The 23,093-nt window shown below is 45.0% G+C and overlaps 1 protein-coding gene and 1 long non-coding RNA gene across 5 annotated transcripts; both read right to left on the bottom strand.

The window, feature by feature from the left end:
- Positions 1-1,709: 1,709 nt before the first annotated feature.
- On the bottom strand, positions 1,710-16,094 carry LOC115138761 (protein FAM186A-like). Of its 3 annotated transcripts, none has more exons than XM_029675956.2 (5): positions 15,825-16,094; positions 15,352-15,546; positions 10,579-10,635; positions 8,212-8,616; positions 1,710-7,174 (listed from the first exon to the last, which is right to left on the bottom strand). In XM_029675956.2, the coding sequence occupies exons 2-5, from the start codon at positions 15,452-15,454 to the stop codon at positions 5,700-5,702; spliced, it is 2,040 nt and encodes a 679-aa protein (XP_029531816.2). In that variant the 5' UTR covers positions 15,455-15,546; positions 15,825-16,094; the 3' UTR covers positions 1,710-5,699. The 3 variants fall into 3 exon arrangements, with proteins under 3 accessions (XP_029531816.2, XP_064881946.1, XP_029531817.2); XM_065025874.1 differs by having other exon boundaries at positions 15,389-15,546; XM_029675957.2 differs by lacking the exons at positions 15,352-15,546; positions 15,825-16,094 and adding an exon at positions 10,900-11,473.
- Positions 16,095-16,866: 772 nt separating this feature from the next.
- LOC135574370 (uncharacterized) lies at positions 16,867-22,526 on the bottom strand. 2 transcript variants are annotated; one of them, XR_010465423.1, is made up of 3 exons: positions 20,847-22,526; positions 20,393-20,695; positions 16,867-19,051 (listed from the first exon to the last, which is right to left on the bottom strand). It is a non-coding gene; the product is annotated as an uncharacterized LOC135574370 (long non-coding RNA). The 2 variants fall into 2 exon arrangements; XR_010465422.1 differs by having other exon boundaries at positions 16,868-19,051; positions 20,393-20,442; positions 20,585-22,526.
- Between the last annotated feature and the right edge of the window lie 567 nt (positions 22,527-23,093).

Here is a 23,093-nt window from a genome sequence, read left to right as displayed (position 1 = left end):
GTTCTGAGACCATACTGCTGGTGTCCTTTAGGAGGGAGCTGTTCTGAGACCATACTGCTGGTGTCCTTTAGGGGAGCTGTTCTGAGACCATACTGCTGGTGTCCTTTAGGAGGAGCTGTTCTGAGACCATACTGCTGGTGTCCTTTAGGAGGGGAGCTGTTCTGAGATCATACTGCTGGTGTCCTTTAGGAGGGGAGCTGTTCTGAGACCATACTGCTGGTGTCCTTTAGGAGGGGAGCTGTTCTGAGACCATACTGCTGGTGTCCTTTACAAAGGAGGGGAGCTGTTCTGAGATCATACTGCTGGTGTCCTTTAGGAGGGGAGCTGTTCTGAGACCATACTGCTGGTGTCCTTTAGGAGGGGAGCTGTTCTGAGATCATACTGCTGGTGTCCTTTAGGAGGGGAGCTGTTCTGAGACCATACTGCTGGTGTCCTTTAGGAGGAGAGCTGTTCTGAGACCATACTGCTGGTGTCCTTTAGGAGGGGAGCTGTTCTGAGACCATACTGCTGGTGTCCTTTAGGAGGGGAGCTGTTCTGAGATCATACTGCTGGTGTCCTTTAGGAGGGGAGCTGTTCTGAGATCATACTGCTGGTGTCCTTTAGGAGGGGAGCTGTTCTGAGACCATACTGCTGGTGTCCTTTAGGAGGAGAGTTGTTCTGAGACCATACTGCTGGTGTCCTTTAGGAGCTGTTCTGGAGCTGTTCTGAGATCATACTGCTGGTGTCCTTTAGGAGGGAGCTGTTCTGAGACCATACTGCTGGTGTCCTTTAGGAGGGAGCTGTTCTGAGACCATACTGCTGGTGTCCTTTAGGAGGGGAGCTGTTCTGAGACCATACTGCTGGTGTCCTTTAGGAGGGGAGCTGTTCTGAGACCATACTGCTGGTGTCCTTTTTACTGCTGGTGAGGAGGGGAGCTGTTCTGAGATCATACTGCTGGTGTCCTTTACAAAGGAGGGGAGCTGTTCTGAGACCATACTGCTGGTGTCCTTTAGGGGGGAGCTGTTCTGAGACCATACTGCTGGTGTCCTTTAGGAGGGGAGCTGTTCTGAGATCATACTGCTGGTGTCCTTTAGGAGGGGAGCTGTTCTGAGACCATACTGCTGGTGTCCTTTAGGAGGGGAGCTGTTCTGAGACCATACTGCTGGTGTCCTTTAGGAGGGGAGCTGTTCTGAGATCATACTGCTGGTGTCCTTTAGGAGGGAGCTGTTCTGAGACCATACTGCTGGTGTCCTTTAGGAGGGGAGCTGTTCTGAGACCATACTGCTGGTGTCCTTTAGGAGGGGGAGCTGTTCTGAGATCATACTGCTGGTGTCCTTTAGGAGGGGAGCTGTTCTGAGATCATACTGCTGGTGTCCTTTAGGAGGGGAGCTGTTCTGAGACCATACTGCTGGTGTCCTTTAGGAGGGGAGCTGTTCTGAGATCATACTGCTGGTGTCCTTTAGGAGGGGAGCTGTTCTGAGATCATACTGCTGGTGTACTTTATAAAGGAGAGCTGTTCTGAGACCATACTGCTGGTGTCCTTTAGGAGGGGGAGCTGTTCTGAGACCATACTGCTGGTGTCCTTTAGGAGGGGGAGCTGTTCTGAGACCATACTGCTGGTGTCCTTTAGGAGGGGAGCTGTTCTGAGACCATACTGCTGGTGTCCTTTAGGAGGGGAGCTGTTCTGAGACCATACTGCTGGTGTCCTTTAGGAGGGGAGTTGTTCTGAGACCATACTGCTGGTGTCCTTTAGGAGGGGAGCTGTTCTGAGATCATACTGCTGGTGTCCTTTAGGAGGGGGAGCTGTTCTGAGACCATACTGCTGGTGTCCTTTAGGAGGGGAGCTGTTCTGAGACCATACTGCTGGTGTCCTTTAGGAGGGGAGCTGTTCTGAGATCATACTGCTGGTGTACTTTATAAAGGAGAGCTGTTCTGAGATCATACTGCTGGTGTCCTTTACAAAGGAGGGGAGCTGTTCTGAGATCATACTGATGGTGTCCTTTAGGAGGGGAGCTGTTCTGAGATCATACTGCTGGTGTCCTTTACAAAGGAGGGGAGCTGTTCTGAGACCATACTGCTGGTGTCCTTTAGGAGGGGAGCTGTTCTGAGATCATACTGCTGGTGTCCTTTAGGAGGGGAGCTGTTCTGAGATCATACTGCGGGTGTCCTTTACAAAGGAGGGGAGCTGTTCTGAGACCATACTGCTGGTGTCCTTTAGGAGGGGAGCTGTTCTGAGATCATACTGCTGGTGTCCTTTAGGAGGGGGAGCTGTTCTCAGACCATACTGCTGGTGTCCTTTAGGAGGGGAGCTGTTCTGAGACCATACTGCTGGTGTCCTTTAGGAGGGGAGCTGTTCTGAGATCATACTGCTGGTGTACTTTATAAAGGAGAGCTGTTCTGAGATCATACTGCTGGTGTCCTTTACAAAGGAGGGGAGCTGTTCTGAGATCATACTGATGGTGTCCTTTAGGAGGGGAGCTGTTCTGAGATCATACTGCTGGTGTCCTTTACAAAGGAGGGGAGCTGTTCTGAGACCATACTGCTGGTGTCCTTTAGGAGGGGAGCTGTTCTGAGATCATACTGCGGGTGTCCTTTACAAAGGAGGGGAGCTGTTCTGAGACCATACTGCTGGTGTCCTTTACAAAGGAGGGGAGCTGTTCTGAGATCATACTGCTGGTGTCCTTTATAAAGGAGGGGAACTGTCCTGAGATCATACTGCTGGTGTCCTTTAGGAGGGGAGATGTTCTGAGACCATACTGCTGGTGTCCTTTAGGAGGGGAGCTGTTCTGAGATCATACTGCTGGTGTCCTTTACAAAGGAGGGGAGCTGTTCTGAGATCATACTGCTGGTGTCCTTTAGGAGGGGAGCTGTTCTGAGATCATACTGCTGGTGTCCTTTACAAAGGAGGGAAGCTGTTCTGAGATCATACTGCTGGTGTCCTTTACAAAGGAGGGGAGCTGTTCTGAGATCATACTGCTGGTGTCCTTTATAAAGGAGGAGAGCTGTTCTGAGATCATACTGCTGGTGTCCTTTAGGAGGAGAGCTGTTCTGAGACCATACTGCTGGTGTCCTTTAGGAGGGGAGCTGTTCTGAGACCATACTGCTGGTGTCCTTTAGGAGGGGAGCTGTTCTGAGACCATACTGCTGGTGTCCTTTAGGAGGGGAGCTGTTCTGAGACCATACCGCTGGTGTCCTTTAGGAGGGGAGCTGTTCTGAGATCATACTGCTGGTGTCCTTTAGGAGGGGAGCTGTTCTGAGACCATACTGCTGGTGTCCTTTAGGAGGGGAGCTGTTCTGAGACCATACCGCTGGTGTCCTTTATAAAGGAGGGGGAGCTGTTCTACGAATGGTATAATTACACAAGTCGATAAAGACATGAAAATAAAAACATGTCTACCTTAACATCGAAATCGTTGCACTGAATTGTAGGCACAAAAGACAACCCTTTAATATTAAGCAAGGAGACATGGGCAGGGCTCAATATCTTGCTTGATACATTAAAGACACTCAGTCCCGGGGTTTCTGGGTCCGTGTGAACGGTTGTTGCTGTTACGCACCGACCGACGCTGATGTCACGCACCGACCGACGCTGATGTCTTTTTTTTGTGCAGTCCAAATCTGAACCAATCATAGAAGTTTGGTTCAGATTTTGTTCGGTCTGAACCAGCCTTAATTTATCCCAAACATAGACCTCTAAAAATGACGTCTTTTCAACTTTTCAGAACCGAAAATGTCCCTGATTAAAAACATCCGGGAAATGCGTATTTTCAACTTTTATTCAGAAACGAAAATGGGTCTCAGAATGGCAAGGACCAGCACTGGATAACAACCAGAGCTGCAGGTAGTCTAGAGAAGACTGAACTCTGAACCCATCTGGACATGGCCAGGGGAAACGTCATGTTTTATAGCCTAAAATACGCCCATTTATTTATGTTTTGAGAAAATCTGAATGCGCGAACATTTGGTTTTTAGTCACACTTCGGGTGACTAGGCTACCAAGGCTTTTTGAATAATTTTTCCCCCCTGGAATCAATCAATCAACACAATAGTGCTGACATACTGTGTGAGTGTTCTTTAAATTACAGGATGCAAAGGCATACATCACGGATCATCAACTAGATATGCGGACACGGGACAATTTGGTCAGGGGGCCGGAACGACTGCATATTAACCACAAGAAGCCCAAACCGATAAAGCGCTTTCGGAAAGTATTCAGACTCGACTTTCTCCACATTTTGTTACGTTACAACATTATTCTAAAATGGATTAAATTGTTTCCCCCTTATCAATCTACACACAATACCCTATAATGACAAAGTAAAAACAGATTTGTAGAAATGTTTGCAAATGTATGAAAATAAAAAACGGAAATATTACATTTTTAAATAAGTATTCATACCCTTTATTCGGTACTTTGTTGAAACACCTTCGGCAGCGATTACAGCCTTGGGTTTTCTTCTGTATGACGCTATAAACTTGGCACACGTGTATTTGGGGAGTTTCTCCCATTCTTCTCTGCAGATCCTCTCAAGCTCTGTCAGGTTGGGTGTGGGGCGTCGCTGCACAGCTATTTTTAGGTCTCTCCAGAGATGTTTGATCGGGTTCATGTCTGGACTACTCAAGGACATTCAGATACCTCTCCCGAAGACACTCCTGCGTTGTCTTGGCTGTGTGCTTAGGGTTGTTGTCCTCTTGGAAGGTGAACCTTCGCAGCAGTCTGAGGTCCTGAGCAATCTGCTGCAGGTTTTCAAGGATCTCCCTGTACTTTGCTCCGTTCATCTTTCCCTCGACTCCCAGTCCCTGCCTCTGAAAAACATCCCACAGCATGATGCTGCCACCACCGCGCTTCACCGTAGGGATGGTGCCAGATTTCCTCCAGACGTGATGCTTGGCATTAAAGTTAAAGAGTTCAATCTTGGTTTCATCAGACCAGAGAATGTAGTTTCTCGTGGTCTGAGAGTCCTTTAGGTGCCATTTGGCAAACCACAAGCTGGCTGTCATGTGCCTTTTACTGAGGATTGGCTTCCATCTGGTCACTCTACCATAAAGGCCTGATTAGTGGAGTGCTACAGAGATGGGAGAACCTTACAGAAGGACAACCATCTCCACAGAGGAGCTCTGTCAGTGACCATGGGGTTCTTGGTCACCTCCCTGACCAAGGCCCTTCTACACCGATTGCTCAGTTTGGGCAGGCGGCCAGCTCTAGGAAGAGTCTTGGTGGTTGCAAACGTCTCCCATTTAAGAATGATGGAGGCAGTGTTTTTGGGGATCTTAAATGCTGCACAAATGTGTTGGTAACTTTCCCCAGATCTGTTCCGCAACACAATCCTGTCTCAGAGCTTCGACTCCAACTGTTCCCTTTCCTCCCGGGCAGCCCGATCCTCCTCTCCTGCTCCATGACTGAGTGACTCACTACGTGCTAACAGAACAGGGTTGCTAACAGATCAGGGTTGCTAACAGATCAGGGTTGCTAACAGATCAGGGTTGCTAACAGATCAGGGTTGCTAACAGATCACGGTTGCTAACAGATCACGGTTGCTAACAGATCACGGTTGCTAACAGAACAGTTACACAGAACTGGAAGAAAACTAAACTTACGGAGGACCTATCATCTTTCCACTCTCTCTACGTAGCAAGTACGCACGATTACATGTGAGTAATGTGTAGTAAGTGTGAAGAGGCTGTAAGAAAAGAAACTTGTATTTTATTACATTATTTGTTTATTGATGTTTTGTATTCTTAGCAGTGGGTGTAGGCCAAGGCCGGACTGTCTCCTGAACTCGCCGTTTAACAGATCCGGAGATTGGAGGGATGAGAGAGTGGGGAGAGCTGGTTAAGGTAGGAGAGGTTGAGGCAGAGCTGGTTAAGGTAAGGGAGGTTGAGGCAGGAATGTTTAAGGTAGGAGAGGTTGGGGCAGGGCTGATTTGTGATGGCTGGGTGGAATGGGTTGTGATTACCGGTAATGGGAATGGGGAAAATAAGAAATCAAAGTGTGGTGCAGTAGGTGATATTAATGTGAGGGGACTGGACATGGAGGCTGATGGTGTTCCCAGAAGAAGGGTGGGGGAGGCACTGGCAGTTCTTGAACTCACAGGCGTCTGGTGTTCTAGGGCGACTGACCCGGAGACAGAGAGCTGCCGAAGCGCCTCCCCTTCCCCCAGGCGATCCTTCTCAATCTTGAGGCGCTCCCTCTCCACCTGCAGGCGCTCTGTCTCCACCCTCAAGCGCTCTCTATCCAGCTGGAGCCGGTTCTTCTCCACATCCAGGTGTGCCTTCTGTGTTTCATGTGCTTTTTCTAATAAATCATAAAGAGCTTGGTGGATGTGCTGGGCGGTCTGTGTAACATGGATTTGTTGCGTTTGTGTGTCCAGGATTTGTTGGAGCAGATTGGCTTGGGGGCCTTGTGGTGTCCAGCCAGACGTGATGGGTTGGGGTGTAGAGTCAGAGTGGATGGAATGAGCTGGTGCAGGACAGGAGGTGATGGGTTGGGGTGCGGTGCCAGAGTGGATGGAATGAGCTGGTGCAGGACAGGAGGTGATGGGTTGGGGAGCAAAGCCAGAGTGGATGGAATGAGCTGGTGCAGGACGGGAGTTGATGGGTTGGGGTGCGGTGCCAGAGTGGATGGAATGAGCTGGTGCAGGACGGGAGGTGATGGGTTGGGGTGCGGTGCCAGAGTGGATGGAATGAGCTGGTGCAGGACAGGAGGTGATGGGTTGGGGAGCAAAGCCAGAGTGGATGGAATGAGCTGGTGCAGGACGGGAGGTGATGGGTTGGGGTGCGGTGCCAGAGTGGATGGAATGAGCTGGTGCAGGACAGGAGGTGATGGGTTGGGGAGCAAAGCCAGAGAGTGCATCTGCATTGCTTGCTATTTGGGGTTTCAGGCTGGGTATCTGTAAAGCACTTTGTGACAACTGCTGATGTAAAAAGGGCTTTGTAAAATAAATTTGATTCATTGATTGAGAGTGGATTGAGTGAGCTGGTGCAGGACGGGAGGTCATGGGTTGGGGAGCAGAGCCAGAGTGAGCTGGTGCAGGACGGGAGATGATGGGTTGGGGTGGCACTGTTGGTGCTGGCCAAGGTGTTGATGGTGAGGTGGAGGGTAGCTCCTCCATGGTGACAGAGGGTAAAGCTGACTCCACAGTTCCCTCTGCTGCTGGTGGGGGACCAGAGCTGGAGATTTCTCCCTGAGAGAGACCTGGACAAGACAATTCGGTCAATATTATTTCAGATTTTATATTATTTATCACTTCTTGTTGAAATGATTTATTTTAAATTGTCATGTTTTCCATTGGTAAACCATTGTGGTATTATGTTTTTTAATCCAAATAAAGAATACACTTAAATTATTCCTGGAGTGTGTTCTGCCCTTTCCATTCATCAGGTACTCATTTAATACAGTCTTTATGGAATGTAAATAAAGGTTGTGTGGCTCAGTGAAATGTAAACTTTGCTTTGCCTCATATAGGCGACTCATGAGACCACACAAACACATCTAAAGGGATAAAATAGTGAAGTTATTAATTACACTTTGGACGGTGTATCAATACACCCAGTCACTACAAAGATACAGGCGTCCTTCCTAACTCAGTTGCCGGAGAGGAAGGAAACTGATCAGGGATTTCACCATGAGGCCAATGGTGACTTTGAAAGCATTTATGAGCGTGGTCAGCAGGTAAGCTAGCGGTTAAGAGCTTTGGGGCAGTAACCGAAAGGTTGCCGTTTTGAATACCTGAGCCGAATTGGTGAAAAATCAGTTGATGTGCCCTTGAGTAAGGCACTTGACACTTTCTAAATGACTAAAATTTTGTGAAAATGAACTACAAATTACCGCCCTCTGCTGGTGAATTGCTGTACATGTGTAATAATACCATTAATTACATTGTCTAATTATGCCAGTTTCTATGCATTAAATGGGTCGCAGACTTAAACTAGCAGAGTTCCCTCTTTGGAACTTTGATGGATCTTGTGCAGTAGGCCTACATTCTGTCAATCTATGTAGAGCAAATCAACATTAAACCCCAATCAGAAGCAGGGTTTTTGAAATATACATTTCTTAATAATTAATGTAATTGATCTGGATATACACTTGCTTTGTAGCACATATGATAGGGCCAATCTACAAGAAGGCCTGGTTAAAGCAAATGTCAAACAGCAACTGTATATTGGCCTAATGTATAATATATTAGTGTGATGTAATTATAATTAAGATATAATTACAAGATTAGCACTCACCAAATCCCAAATCAACAGGCCCTACACCAGCTTCGGTCTCTGCCATTCGGGAGAAAAGTTGCTGCTCCAGGTCGGTCAGCGCCGGCACGGTGTTGGGCCCCCCACCAGTCTGGGTGGACAATGTCCGGATAGAGGAAACCTTTTGCTTGATTTGGCTCCTTATGAGATTGTACTTCTTCCGGACATCGTCACCACATCTCGCCACAGCCGAGGTCAAGGTCCCAGCGATGGTGTTCCAGGTTGCAGTCTTTGACCCCCGGGGGCGAATGTGGGCCTGGGCGCCGAAGAGGTCCTCCCAGTGCCCAAGTACCCCTGAAATAATAAGATCCTCATCTCCAGGGGTGAATCGGTGCCTCTTTTTTTCAGTTTCCTTCTCCATTCCTTTCGGTTTTCTTTTTCCTTTATCTACATGTGAAATTTATATAAAATCAGCATCAGGTTGAGGTTTATGATTAATTCCTAGGAAACAGGCTAAACTTTTTATGAACTTACTAGTGTTCTCCATTGTTGGTCACATTAAGAAACAGTTGCAACTGTGTGGTATTTAAACCATGAGGCCCAACTGGGTGTGCTATATTTATTTAACCTTTTATTCAGTTAGGCAAGTCAGTTAAGAACAAATTCTTATTAACAATGACGGCCTACCAAAAGGCAAAAAGCCTCTGGCCATAATAATCCGATAGTTTGGGTCCTGAATGCTAATTAATAAGTCAAGTTAATGTACCTAATCAAGTGCACAGTAGGATTTACAATACTGCTCAGTCATAAGTCTACAGCAGAATGAGCCAGTAAACCCTCTCCAGAATGATAGTCTAGCTTCAATTTAGTCTGGATTTTTCACAGTAACTTTCTCAGAAATAATCCTCCTGCAACATGTTGAATAGACATTTCAACTGGTTGGTCCTTTTGGCGGGGTTGGTTCTGTTTCAGAGTTAAATGTCCGATACATTTCAACTGGTTGGTCCTTTTGGCGGGGTTGGTTCTGTTTCAGAGTTAAATGTCCGATACATTTCAACTGGTTGGTCCTTTTGGCGGGGTTGGTTCTGTTTCAGAGTTAAATGTCCGATACATTTCAACTGGTTGGTCCTTTTGGCGGGGTTGGTTCTGTTTCAGAGTTAAATGTCCGATACATTTCAACTGGTTGGTCCTTTTGGCGGGGTTGGTTCTGTTTCAGAGTTAAATGTCCGATACATTTCAACTGGTTGGTACTTTTGGCGGGGTTGGTTCTGTTTCAGAGTTAAATGTCCGATACATTTCAACTGGTTGGTCCTTTTGAGGGGTTGGTTCTGTTTCAGAGTTAAATGTCCGATACATTTCAACTGGTTGGTCCTTTTGGAGGGGTTGGTTCTGTTTCAGAGTTAAATGTCCGATACATTTCAACTGGTTGGTCCTTTTGGAGGGGTTGGTTCTGTTTCAGAGTTAAATGTCCGATACATTTCAACTGGTTGGTCCTTTTGGCGGGGTTGGTTCTGTTTCAGAGTTAAATGTCCGATACATTTCAACTGGTTGGTCCTTTGGCGGGGTTGGTTCTGTTTCAGAGTTAAATGTCCGATACATTTCAACTGGTTGGTCCTTTTGGCGGGGTTGGTTCTGTTTCAGAGTTAAATGTCCGATACATTTCAACTGGTTGGTCCTTTTGGCGGGGTTGGTTCTGTTTCAGAGTTAATTGTCCGATACATTCCACTGGAGACTTTTGGGCACCCGAGTGGCGCAGAGGTCTAAGGCACAAAACCACAGTGCTAGAGGTGTCACTACAGACCCTGGTTCGAATCCAGGCTGTATCCGCACAATTGGCCCAGCGTTGTCCGGGTTAGGCCGTCGTTGTAAATAAGAGTTTGTTCTTGACTGACTTGCCTAGATAAATAAAGGTTAAATAACATTTTCATCCAATGATTCCTGTGGAATCTAACAAGTGCATTTCAATTTATCATGGACCTACATAACACAACATAAGGTTGGACACTACTACTCAATGATGTGTTTTTTTGTGCTGGGTTTTTCACACTCAACAGTTGACACCTTGTCGAGTCCACACCCCGATGAATTAAAGCTGTTCTCAGGGCAAAACGTTTTGTTTTGTACACTCAGTGTATCTCTTGGACTGAGTCCAGCATGCAGGTTAATGCCATTAGCCTGAAGGGTGTGCATGCATCATAAAATCATGTGTTCTTTTTCATAACATTGCTAGAATCAAGGTATTGTTTGTCATGGGTGTTGTTTTGCCCCCTGAAGCAAGACAGGCAGGAGGAAACATTCTAAAATGAAATTGCTGAGTGATGTCGGTTATCTACGTTGGTTTGAATTCTGTCCAGATTCTGAACTGTGGTTTAAATATGTTCTATGTGTGAGAAGAAAGAACACACAGACCTTTGAGTAGTAAGACTTGGTGTTCTTCCATCTCTTCTTTGAACTCTCCAGCCGGCCCTAAGTTGAAGACAAATATAACATGTTGATGGCAAATCAGGTGAGTAGGTTCCCCTTTTCATGACTCCAGTTACATTACAGTGGAGCCGTTCCACGTCCCATTTGGCCCAGTGGGGAAAATGGCCCGACTCTCTGATGGTGCCCTGCGTTGCCCAAATGCTCTGTCTAAACGCAAATACACCTCAGTTGCGATATACGGTTTTGGAAACATTTGGAGCTTAACATAAGCAAGACAATTTCTCAAATGACAAAATATATACTTACAGTACACAGTCTAGGAAAGCTGCACCTGGCTTTATTTAGAGAGATATGTGCGAAGCATCCAGGTATGTGGAATGGTCCAATGGAAATGTCAGCACAAAGTGAGAGGACGTCGTAGCGAAGGGTGAAAACAGCCGGATACAATTTCACTAAACTGTGCATAGTATGTATATTTTCTATTTTAAAAGTTATTTATGACAGTTACGTTAAAAGGTTTCCAAAAGCGTATTGCTATAGGATTAAAAAAACTAAAAAACAGGAGAATTAGCCTAATCAATTTAGCTTAAAGACTAGGTGTGCTGATTTCCCAGCTAGCGTAAAACGTTCTGAGAACCATTTTTCTTAGAGCTTGGCGAGTGGTTTTTCATACAACCTTCCCACCATGTTCTGGGAATACTGCAGGATACCCATATAGCTAAACATTCTGAGAACCATTTGTTTCTTGGGAATTTCAGTACTTCAGCATAACATTTCCTACAGTTCTCCTCATGGTTGTATTTAAAGCACGCGTCAAATTCATTCCACAGAGGGCCAAGTACCTGCCTTGTACTCCATTAACGAATTAAGGTCAGTAATTAGTAAGGAACTCTCCTCACCTGGTTGTCTAAGTCTTAATTGAAAGAAAAAAAAACAGCAGACACTAGGTCCTCCGAGAAATGAGTTTAACAGACCTGATTTTAAGTAATATTCTCAAATTGTTCAGAGAACGTTAAGAGACTACATTCTTCTGTCCGAATTTAAATACTTCAGCAGGTTTCCTCATGGTTTTGTTTAAATTTATGCTCTCAGAACATTAAGAAAACTTTCAATAAAAACCACAAGAAAACATTAGCAACATTCAGGGAACATTCTAAGGCTATTTAAAAACAAACATTTCTAAACTACTTCCTCTGAGTATAACGGCAGATGGCATCCAATGTTGTATTACCGCCCCCAACTGGGCTATAATATAAATCCATTATACTTTGATACATAATGGGGGGGAAAATAAATAAATAAAACACTAAAAAACACCCTGCCAACTAACGACACACTCATTCAAAACCCACTAGCCCATTCCACTACTTCGACCCCCATCTGCTCCTGCACCATGCCAACTAACCCTACACTCATTCAAAACCCACTAGCCCATTCCACTACTTCGACCCCCATCTGCTCCTGCACCATGCCAACTAACCCTACACTCATTCAAAACCCACTAGCCCATTCCACTACTTCGACCCCCATCTGCTCCTGCACCATGCCAACTAACCCTACACTCATTCAAAACCCACTAGCCCATTCCACTACTTCGACCCCCATCTGCTCCTGCACCATGCCAACTAACCCTACACTCATTCAAAACCCACTAGCCCATTCCACTACTTCGACCGCATCTGCTCCTGCACCATGCCAACTAACGACACACTCATTCAAAACACACTAGCCCATTCCACTACTTCGACCCCCATCTGCTCCTGCACCATGCCAACTAACCCTACACTCATTCAAAACCCACTAGCCCATTCCACTACTTCGACCGCATCTGCTCCTGCACCATGCCAACTAACGACACACTCATTCAAAACACACTAGCCCATTCCACTACTTCGACCCCCATCTGCTCCTGCACCATGCCAACTAACGACACACTCATTCAAAACACACTAGCCCATTACACTACTTCGACCCCATCTGCTTGCTCCTGCACCATGCCAACTAACCCTACACTCATTCAAAACACACTAGCCCATTCCACTACTTCGACCCCATCTGCTTGCTCCTGCACCATGCCAACTAACCCTACACTCATTCAAAACACACTAGCCCATTCCACTACTTCGACCCCATCTGCTTGCTCCTGCACCATGCCAACTAACCCTACACTCATTCAAAACACACTAGCCCATTCCACTACTTCGACCCCATCTGCTTGCTCCTGCACCATGCCAACTAACCCTACACTCATTCAAAACCCACTAGCCCATTCCACTACTTCGACCCCATCTGCTTGCTCCTGCACCATGCCAACTAACCCTACACTCATTCAAAACCCACTAGCCCATTCCACTACTTCGACCCCAATCTGCTCCTGCACCATGCCAACTAACCCTACACTCATTCAAAACACACTAGCCCATTCCACTACTTCGACCCCATCTGCTCCTGCACCATGACAACGACCTGGAAGGACGGGACACCACCACTCAACACACCCTGGAACTCTTCTGAAGTCAAATCTCGTATAGCCAAATACTTCTACGCAGCTGCCACTACAACATCTATTTTCTGTGATTTCTATTCCATTTCTGTGGTACAGATGATAACCATTGCTATGAACGCTAGGAAACCAACCTTTCTGAATCATGTATCACTCATTGGCCAATCCCTCTGTGCTGGCACAGATCTACTACTCACAGGGATCCTCTTAGGATCCTTGACCCATCCTCCTCTACTTTCTTCACTGCCTCAGTATGACACCTTCTGCACTTCTGACTCTAGCCACCTCAACCTGCCGCTCTCTCACCAGACACTTCTGACTCTAGCCACCTCAACCTGCCGCTCTCTCACCAGACACTTCTGACTCTAGCCACCTCAACCTGCCGCTCTCTCACCAGACACTTCTGACTCTAGCCACCTCAACCTGCCGCTCGCTCACCAGACACTTCTGAATCCAAGCAACAAGGGCACTTCTACAGTTGTCACACAACTTTATCCACAATCCTCCATCCCATTCACTCATCTTGATTGGGATCTCCCTCCTACAAACTGCAATGACATGACCATAAATGTTACACCTGAAACAGGGCAGTGGATTCAGCACAAAAGCTCTAAAGGATAACTGATATATATCCCAACATTACTTTGTCAGGTAGAGACTCTGACTCAAAAAGACTGACAGTGACTCCTGTTTCACCACCGGATCTGAGTCGCACCAAACGGTGGGCGTCACAAACACCAGGAATTTAAACTTCAATTGCCCAACCTCCAAACTACCCCAGAAAATAACTACTTTCAATGGTGCCCCGTTCCTAAGAGCAAAGCAAGAAACAGATCTTGACCCAAGTTGAATGACATGGACCGCCTACTCCCTCTGGTCAGAAGAAACAAACATCACAAGTCCACTATAGGTTACCTTCCTTGACTCCACCTCCTTTCCCACCCACCCTGAAACCACAAATGGTTCTGCCAAAAGGTAAGGACGCACTTTCTCCCCAAAAAGTCATTCCTACTGGTCCAGACTCTTCTTTATCATGTCCATTGACGCCAGGCTCTGTTTCCAAACTCTTCACCACACCTCATTTAACTCGCCCTCATTCACTTCCATTTCACCTACAGAACTCAGTCTGGTGTACGGCTCACTCTGTTTACACTTGACACCAATCCTCTTTGACACCCCATCTCCACCTTCCTCAAATTCAACCTCTGCTATTCTCTTTGACCTCTTATTTTTCCCCCCTCCATTCCTCTCCTTCCTGCTCAGAAATCCACCTTTGTGTCCCTGTCCCAATAGTCCTCTTCTCCCGACTTGACTTGCGGCCCAGTGACATTCAGACGTAACTCCATCTCATAACCTCCGGGCGGCAACATTTTGGGAACATGAGCAGTGACCACACTGAAAAAAAAAAAAACCCAGACTCAACTCTTTTCTACTCGTGTCGGAAAACCTTCAGCTCTGCGCTTCTTTCGTCTCTCTGACCGCTGGACCTCATTCAACACACTTCCCGAATCTCCCATCAACAAAACTCTATCCTATATTGTTAAGTGTGTTCAGGTGCGTTTGCCGCACCCACTAACTGACCACACCTGATCTTAATGAGTGATTATTTACTTTGAAATGGAGTCTGTTTGAATAGACTAAAATGAACAGAGCAGTGGACTAATTCCAGGAATAGAGAGCAGAAGATCATAGGTTAGAGTCACATTGATCCGGTGCCACAATAATAATAAAAGAGTGCGTTTGCATGATTAATACACATATGTCCTATCTGTGCTTGGAGATCACAACAGGTAACCCAAACTAAGCTAGCAGTGTTAAGTGTTACTGAAATATGTTCTCAGAATGTCATTTAATTACCTTTAAATAACATTCTGAGAATGCAAATGATAGGTTAATAAAACATCCCACGACAACATTCTGGGAACCATAGTAAAACGTTCTCAGAACGTCCCTGCAATCTAGAACAGGCAGAATGTTCACTTCCATTCTCAGAACGTCCCTGCAATCTAGAACAGGCGAAATGTTCACTTCCATTCTCAGAACGTTTTTAGGAAACGTTTGGCTTTGTTCCCAGAACCAATGGGAAACCAAAAACGTACATTCACACAACTTCCAAGGAACCACATGTGCTAGCTGGTTTAAGAGCAGGTCCCTGCTGTTCATATAATCTTATTCATTATGATCATAAAGGCAAAACTGATCCTACAAATAGCCCTACTAGCAGACTGTGAAATCAGGCGGTGCTCTGCTTTTACCATGATACACAAATGTTTCAATCTCTTCCTCCTTTACTTCATCTTTAATGTTGACATTCAGCCCCAGTGTTTGACTGCAGTCTTCCTGCTTCACTGATGCCATCTCTGGAGCCTGCTGTTCACTCTGTTACAATCAGGACCCTCAGATTTAGGCGTGGTAAAGGAGAGCTGCAGGCAGGGTTTGTTTTCACCATCCTAAAATAAAAGACCAGACACACATCCCAAGTAAAAAATATGAAATGACTACTATGTAATACAAATAGCTGCTATTAACTGGTATGTTGGATTTGAGAGGAAATTTTCTCTGGTAATCTCTGATTGTAAACATAAAATCAGGAAAAAAAAGTGTGAACACTGAAAAAATGTGTATGTCTTCTATTTTAGGCATACTGTACATAACCCATACAACATTTAAATTAATCAATACTTTTTCTTTCCAGCGTTGCAATGGGCTGTGGATAGCCTGCACTCACCATGATATGAGCAAGCCTTAGCGACTGACATCAAGGCTCCTGTGTTGCTAACTAACGTTAACTAGCTACAGTAGCTAGTCGACAGAGACGCTGTATACTAAATTAGCTCATATACGTTCAATCAAAACAGAATCATAAAATTGCATTTAATTGCATTTAGCTCGTTATTCGGAAGCGAAATAAACGCTTTCTGAAGTATCGAAACGTTAAAAAAAACTGAGCATGAAGATCCAAAACAAAGAAACGCGGCAAAACTTCCTCATATGTCTTCTTCTGTCTTCATTAGTAACGTTTGGTGACCAACATCAAGTGTTTACTGCCACCTAACGTCCGGGAGGGTAATGTGGGTTAATTACCAGTTCCGAATCATACCACCAGAGAGCAATAGTGATTTACACCTTATTACAACAAATCACATTTTAAGTCACAAGAGCCAGTGTCTCTAATACCAGTCTCCATTATACATTATATAGTTACTAGTTTGTTCATACAACCATCTGGGCAGAAATTCTGACAGTATTGCTTTTCTTTTACGGAAGACTTTTAATTGTTTATTTTTTATTTCACCTTTATTTAACCAGGTAGGCTAGTTGAGAACAAGTTCTCATTTGCAACTGCGACCTGGCCAAGATAAAGCATAGCAGTGTGAACAGACAACACAGAGTTACACATGGAGTAAACAATTAACAAGTCAATAACACAGTAGAAAAAAAAGGGAGTCTATATACATTGTGTGCAAAAGGCATGAGGAGGTAGGCGAATAATTACAATTTTGCAGATTAACACGAGTGATAAATGATCAGATGGTCATGTACAGGTAGAGATATTGGTGTGCAAAAGAGCAGAAAAGTAAATAAATAAAAACAGTATGGGGATGAGGTAGGTAAAAATGGGTGGGCTATTTGCCGATAGACTATGTACAGCTGCAGCGATCGGTTAGCTGCTCAGATAGCAGATGTTTGAAGTTGGTGAGGGAGATAAAAGTCTCCAACTTCAGCGATTTTTGCAATTCGTTCCAGTCACAGGCAGCAGAGAACTGGAACGAAAGGCGGCCAAATGAGGTGTTGGCTTTAGGGATGATCAGTGAGATACACCTGCTGGAGCGCGTGCTACGGATGGGTGTTGCCATCGTGACCAGTGAACTGAGATAAGGCGGAGCTTTACCTAGCATGGACTTGTAGATGACCTGGAGCCAGTGGGTCTGGCGACGAATATGTAGCGAGGGCCAGCCGACTAGAGCATACAAGTCGCAGTGGTGGGTGGTATAAGGTGCTTTAGTGACAAAACGAATGGCACTGTGATAAACTGCATCCAGTTTGCTGAGTAGAGTGTTGGAAGCAATTTTGTAGATGACCACGCCGAAGTCGAGGATCGGTAGGATAGTCAGTTTTACTAGGGTAAGTTTGGCGGCGTGAGTGAAGGAGGCTTTGTTGCGGAATAGAAAGCCGACTCTTGATTTGATTTTCGATTGGAGATGTTTGATATGAGTCTGGAAGGAGAGTTTACAGTCTAGCCAGACACCTAGGTACTTATAGATGTCCACATATTCAAGGTTGGAACCATCCAGGGTGGTGATGCTGGTCAGGCGTGCGGGTGCAGGCAGCGAACGTTAACCAAAACATTAACCAAAGCAAAAGGTACAGAACATGTTCTTAAGCTCAGTTCATGTCAAAACATTAAACTATCAAATGTGCGCCATTTCCCTAATTAGTTGACACAACACTTTTTCTATGAATTGTGCGTGTGTTGTGTTGCCTGGCTACCCAAACTCCTTGCTCGGACCAAACGCTACGCCAAGCTCACGGATCTCTGCAATGAGTCTGGACCAGACCTAGGAGTACCACCTGACAATTTCTAGACCGTATGATACTGATCGGTTAGAGATCAGCCAATCGCTGACGACTTTGTTTTGTTCAACACTCCATCATTTTGACGTCACCACAAACAAATTAAATGACGGCCGCGAACAACAGAGCAGCAGAAGAATTCAGTCATCAGGTAATGTGTTGTGTGTACCGATGCAGTCCTTCACTCCTATCCCGTTTGAACAGGGGATAAGGGGGGGAAAGGGCATAGAGTCGGGTCAAGAGAGCAGAAGGGTCCAGCAAAAGCAGAGGAACATTTGACCTGGCCCGAGTAAGAAAACAAGAGAACACTTGTTGTATTTTATGACATTGTCTACCGACTGCCTTTTCGACCCTACCCTCTTTTCTATCCTACCCTCTTCCTAATGCTAAATCCTTCTCCCTTCTGTCTCCTCCCTTTCCACATCCTTTGACTTCAACTGTCCCCTTTCCTCCCGGGCGGCCCGATCTTCCTCTCCCGCTCAGTGGCTGAGTGACTCACTACGTGCTTTGTTTATTTATTTCACCTTTATTTAACCAGGTAGGCCAGTCGAGATCAAGTTCTCATTTACAACTGCGACCTGGCCATGATAAAGCAAAGCAGTTAGACACAAACAGAGTTACACATGGAATAAACAAACATACAGTCAATAACACAATAGAAAAGTGTATATACAGTGTGCCGAAAATGAAGTAAGATTAGGGAGGTAAGGCAATAAATAGGCCATAGCGGCGAAATAATTACAATTTAGCAATTAAACACTATATTAATGTGAGGGGACTGCACATGGAGGCTGATGGTGTTCCCAGAGGAAGGGTGGCTGAGGCACAAATCCTGTGTGTCCAGGATTTGTTGGAGCAGATTGACTTGGGAGCCCTGTGGTGTCCAGCCAGACGTGATGGGTTGGGGTGTAGAGCCAGAGTGGATGTAGTGAGATGGTGCAGGACGGGAGGTGATGGGTTGGGGAGCAAAGCCAGAGTGGATGGAATGAGCTGGTGCAGGACAGGAGGTGATGGGTTGGGGTGCGGTGCCAGAGTGGATGGAATGAGCTGGTGCAGGACAGGAGGTGATGGGTTTGGGTGTAGAGCCAGAGTGGATGGAATGAGCTGGTGCAGGACAGGAGGTGATGGGTTTGGGTGTAGAGCCAGAGTGGATGGAATGAGCTGGTGCAGGACAGGAGGTGATGGGTTGGGGAGCAAAGCCAGAGTGAGCTGGTGCAGGACGGGAGATGATGGGTTGGGGTGGCACTGTTGGTGCTGGCCAAGGTGTTGATGGTGAGGTGGAGGGTAGCTCCTCCATGGTGACAGAGGGTAAAGCTGACTCCACAGTTCCCTCTGCTGCTGGTGGGGGACCAGAGCTGGAGATTTCTCCCTGACAGGGACCTGGACAAGAGGATTCGGTCAATATTATTTCAGATATTTTATATTATTTATCACTTCTTGTTGAAATTATTTCCTTTAAAATGTCATGTTTTCTGTTAGCATGGCATTATGCTTTTTCATTCAAATAAAGAACACACATTGGTCTCTGATGTGTAGCCTTACACACGTCTGCAGCGATACGCAGCTAACAATGACTATACATTTATGGGCGGATCTGTTTGACTGAAACAAAAAAATATCAAAACATCCTGAATTGTTCTGAAATATAATACACAAAAAATGTCTGTTGGGGGAATGATGTTTGGTATATTGGATTTTGTATGTAAATACATTGTTCAAAACTAATAAAAATGTGGGGATGTGGCTGAACTTTTGGGCCCAGACCCAGGCCTCCTCTATGACACTATAATCTTCGGTCTGTAGATGCTACCAAGCAGGAAGTTATGTAATTTGAAGCTTAACTGCATGTTCTGTAATATGAGTCATATTTCCATTTCAAAAACAACCGTTTTATTAATAACATTGTAAACATGATGATCAAGAAGCTAAGATTTCAAATTTTATTTTTCTACAGAAAGAGATCGTGCATTTCCCGAAGCAGTAGGAAGCAGATTATTCAGTCAACCTTTTTATCCGTTCTTGATTATGGCAATATTATTTATTGAAGTGCAGATACTACTCTTGGACGCCATCTACCATAGCGCCCTTCGTTTTGTTACATGTGACAGTTTTGATACTCATCACAGTATATTAGCATAGACGTGACGTTTTATTTAACTAGGCAAGTCGGTTAAGAACACATTCTTATTTACAATGACGGCCAAACCTGAACGACCCTGGGCCAATTGTGAGCCGCCCTATGGGACGCTCAATCACAGCCGGTTGTGATACAGCCTGGATTCTGCGCCATTCGGGAGCCCAACATCAGTCAAAACCTCTCAGAACAAGACATGGTATTAAGAACAAGATAAAAACGATCAATTTACGATTCACCACATGGCAGTTTCTTGTCATTGTTGCTAGTTATCTGGCCATCCAGAACAACAGCCTTCTGCAAACTTCGTTTTCGTGACGTTGTCAATTTACCCGTCTATATAAACAACGCTTTACGAGCTGAGCACAACAGTCTACCTTTATAATGGTCTTACAGAACGTAAAATAAGGTCTTCGGCTATTAGTCCATTTTTGGTTTTGTTGTAATTAAAAAAACATTTAAGACAGTGACGTTTCCGAAATTTCTGGGGTTCTCTTTCAGATAGTGCGGGGTGGGTGCTAAGTCGTGCCTTTTGTTAAGTAAAGGAGGCTGGAGCACCACTGTGTGAGAAGAAAGGAAACACATACCGTTGAGTAGTAAAGACGTTCTGTTTTTTCCGTCTCTTCTTTTAGCGGATCTATGGCGAAGAAGACAAATGTAAAATGGTTGATGGTAAATCAGGTGAGTAGCATGAGACATCTAAGTTACCTCTTTCAGGGAAACAGGAGCAAATAAACAGACACCTAATATGAGAGTAAAGCTGTTGTTTCACGACTCACCATAACATAAACTCCTGCGAGGTTCAAACAAAGATGGAATGAAACTCTCAAATCCACTGCACTTAAATTGCTGGCTAGAAGTTCCTTTAGCGAGGAGGTCAATTCAAGGGGCTTTATTGGCACGGGAAACATATGTTAACGTTTATCTATTCAATTCAAGGGGCTTTATTGGCACGGGAAACATATGTTAACGTTGCCAAAGCAAGTGAGGTAGATAAATATACAAAAGTGAAATAAAATGAACAGTAAACATTACACTCACAGAAGTTCTCCTAAGTCTCTAGATATGAGAGTCCCAGTCCTCAATAGTGGTCTGAGTTCAACATCCTGGTCCTCCTGTGCATGCCACACCCCTCTCCCATTGTACTGTATGCACCGTGGGGTCCAAATTGATTGGATCCCTTGATAAAGATGAGCAACAAAACAACAAAAAATACTTGAAAATAGATAATACAAATGCAGAGTTATATTGTATGCTCTGTTTAACAAGTAATACAACAAATACATCTAAAACAGATGAGTCAACATTATTGAATCCCCGGTTTTCAATAGTCCAGCACCCTCCTCACCTTTCCCGACGACGACAACGAGCCCTTCTTCTAAAAATATTTCATGAGATTGGAGAACAACATTAGGAGGAATCTTAAGACCATTCCTCCATACAGAATCTTTACAGATCCTTGATATCCTTCGTCTGAGCTTATAGACTGATTGCCTTCTTCAATTCAAACCACAGCTTTTCGATGGGGTCCAGAGACTGAGAAAGCCATCGCAAAATGTCGATTTTTCAGGTTTTATTTGTCACATGCACAAGTACAGTGAAATGCTTAACATGAACTTGTAAGCCCTTCCCAACAGCGCAGTACTCAAAATCAAAACACTATAACAAAAAACAGACACGCAATGTAAGCTACACTACATGATCAAAAGTATGTGGACGCCCTTCAAATTAGTGGATTTGTTTATTTCAGCCACACCTGTTGCTGACAGGTGTAAAGAAAAATCAAGCACACAGCCATGCAATCTCCATAGACAAACATTGGCAGAAGAATGGCCTTACTGAAAAGCTCAGTGAAAAAAACATTATTAGGCTCTAAAGATGTTACTGAATGATGTATCAATGCATTTCTAGCAAATATTGATACGATAAAGGGTCTCAATTAAATATGTGCAGTGTCACATGTTTAGTGTAAATTGTCACATGACCAGAGCCGTTTACTTCCTGGTTGCACCATGAGAAGAGGATGGTTGTGTCAAAGCTCCCAAACTAAAGGTTAGTAAAGTATGTTGACATAAAGATGGGACAAAAAATGTTGGTACACATCATCTTTAAGGTGTCTAGTATTGATATATGCATTTGCAATTACTCAACTTGGATCGGTGTGGTCATAGAATGAGTAAACATGTTGACGGCAACAATAGTGACCGTCGGGATAACACAGTGCATCTAGGTATACACATAGTTATACACATACATAGTTCTCGTTCTAACTAACTTCCTACTCTGTTCTTTCTTTTTGTTTGACTTTGAGTCAAGTTCTGGATATGTTGGATCTAGGTGACTGCCCAGACAACAAGGCGTGCAACATTGCAGTTATCCCTCAATTTGTATTTTTTCTTTATTTAACCAGGCAAGTCAGTTAAGAACAAATTCTTATTTTCAATGACAGCCTAGGAACAGTGGGTTAACTGCCTGTTCAGGGGCAGAACGACAGATTTTTACCTTGTCAGCTCGGGGATTTGAACTTGCAACCTTCCGGTTACTAGCCCAACACTCTAACCACTAGGCTACCCTGGGAAAGATGCTGTCCTCAGTGATTGTGATGGGTCAGATACGGACTATGAGGGGGAGACAGGCCATTTGCCAGCCAGGCTGTTGAATGCATATGCTGAACCTATCAGATCATGACAGGAACAACGTTATCAGTGATGATGACCCCCCCCCCCCCGCCCCACACACACCTCCACTGTTGATAATGAAGAGCCAAGGGCCTCTATCTGCAGGGGGTCCAGACAGAAGAGCCAAGGGCCTCTACAAGCCATAGGGGCCAGCCAGAAGAGCTAAGGGCAAAGCTGTAGGTGGTCAAAAATAAAGATGGAGTGTTCAAACGATCGAAGAGGCCTGCCTCGGGTGTGATTCCAGAACACATAGTATACAGCCCCAATGCTGTGATTCCAGAACACATAGTATACAGCCCCAATGCTGTGATTCCAGAACACATAGTATACAGCCCCAATGCTGTGATTCCAGAACACATAGTATACAGCCCCAATGTTGTGATTCCAGAACACATAGTATACAGCCCCAATGCTGTGATTCCAGAACACATAGTATACAGCCCCAATGCTGTGATTCCAGAACACATAGTATACAGCCGCAATGCTGTGATTCCAGAACACATAGTATACAGCCCCAATGCTGTGATTCCAGAACACATAGTATACAGCCCCAATGCTGTGATTCCAGAACACATAGTATACAGCCCCAATGCTGTGATTCCAGAACACA

The sequence above is a fragment of the Oncorhynchus nerka genome, linkage group LG12 (assembly GCF_034236695.1).
Source record: "Oncorhynchus nerka isolate Pitt River linkage group LG12, Oner_Uvic_2.0, whole genome shotgun sequence".
In the NCBI taxonomy this organism is placed as follows: Eukaryota; Metazoa; Chordata; class Actinopteri; order Salmoniformes; family Salmonidae; genus Oncorhynchus; species Oncorhynchus nerka.
Note: the sequence above shows the minus strand (reverse complement) of the source record. Positions and strands in the feature narration are given on the sequence as shown.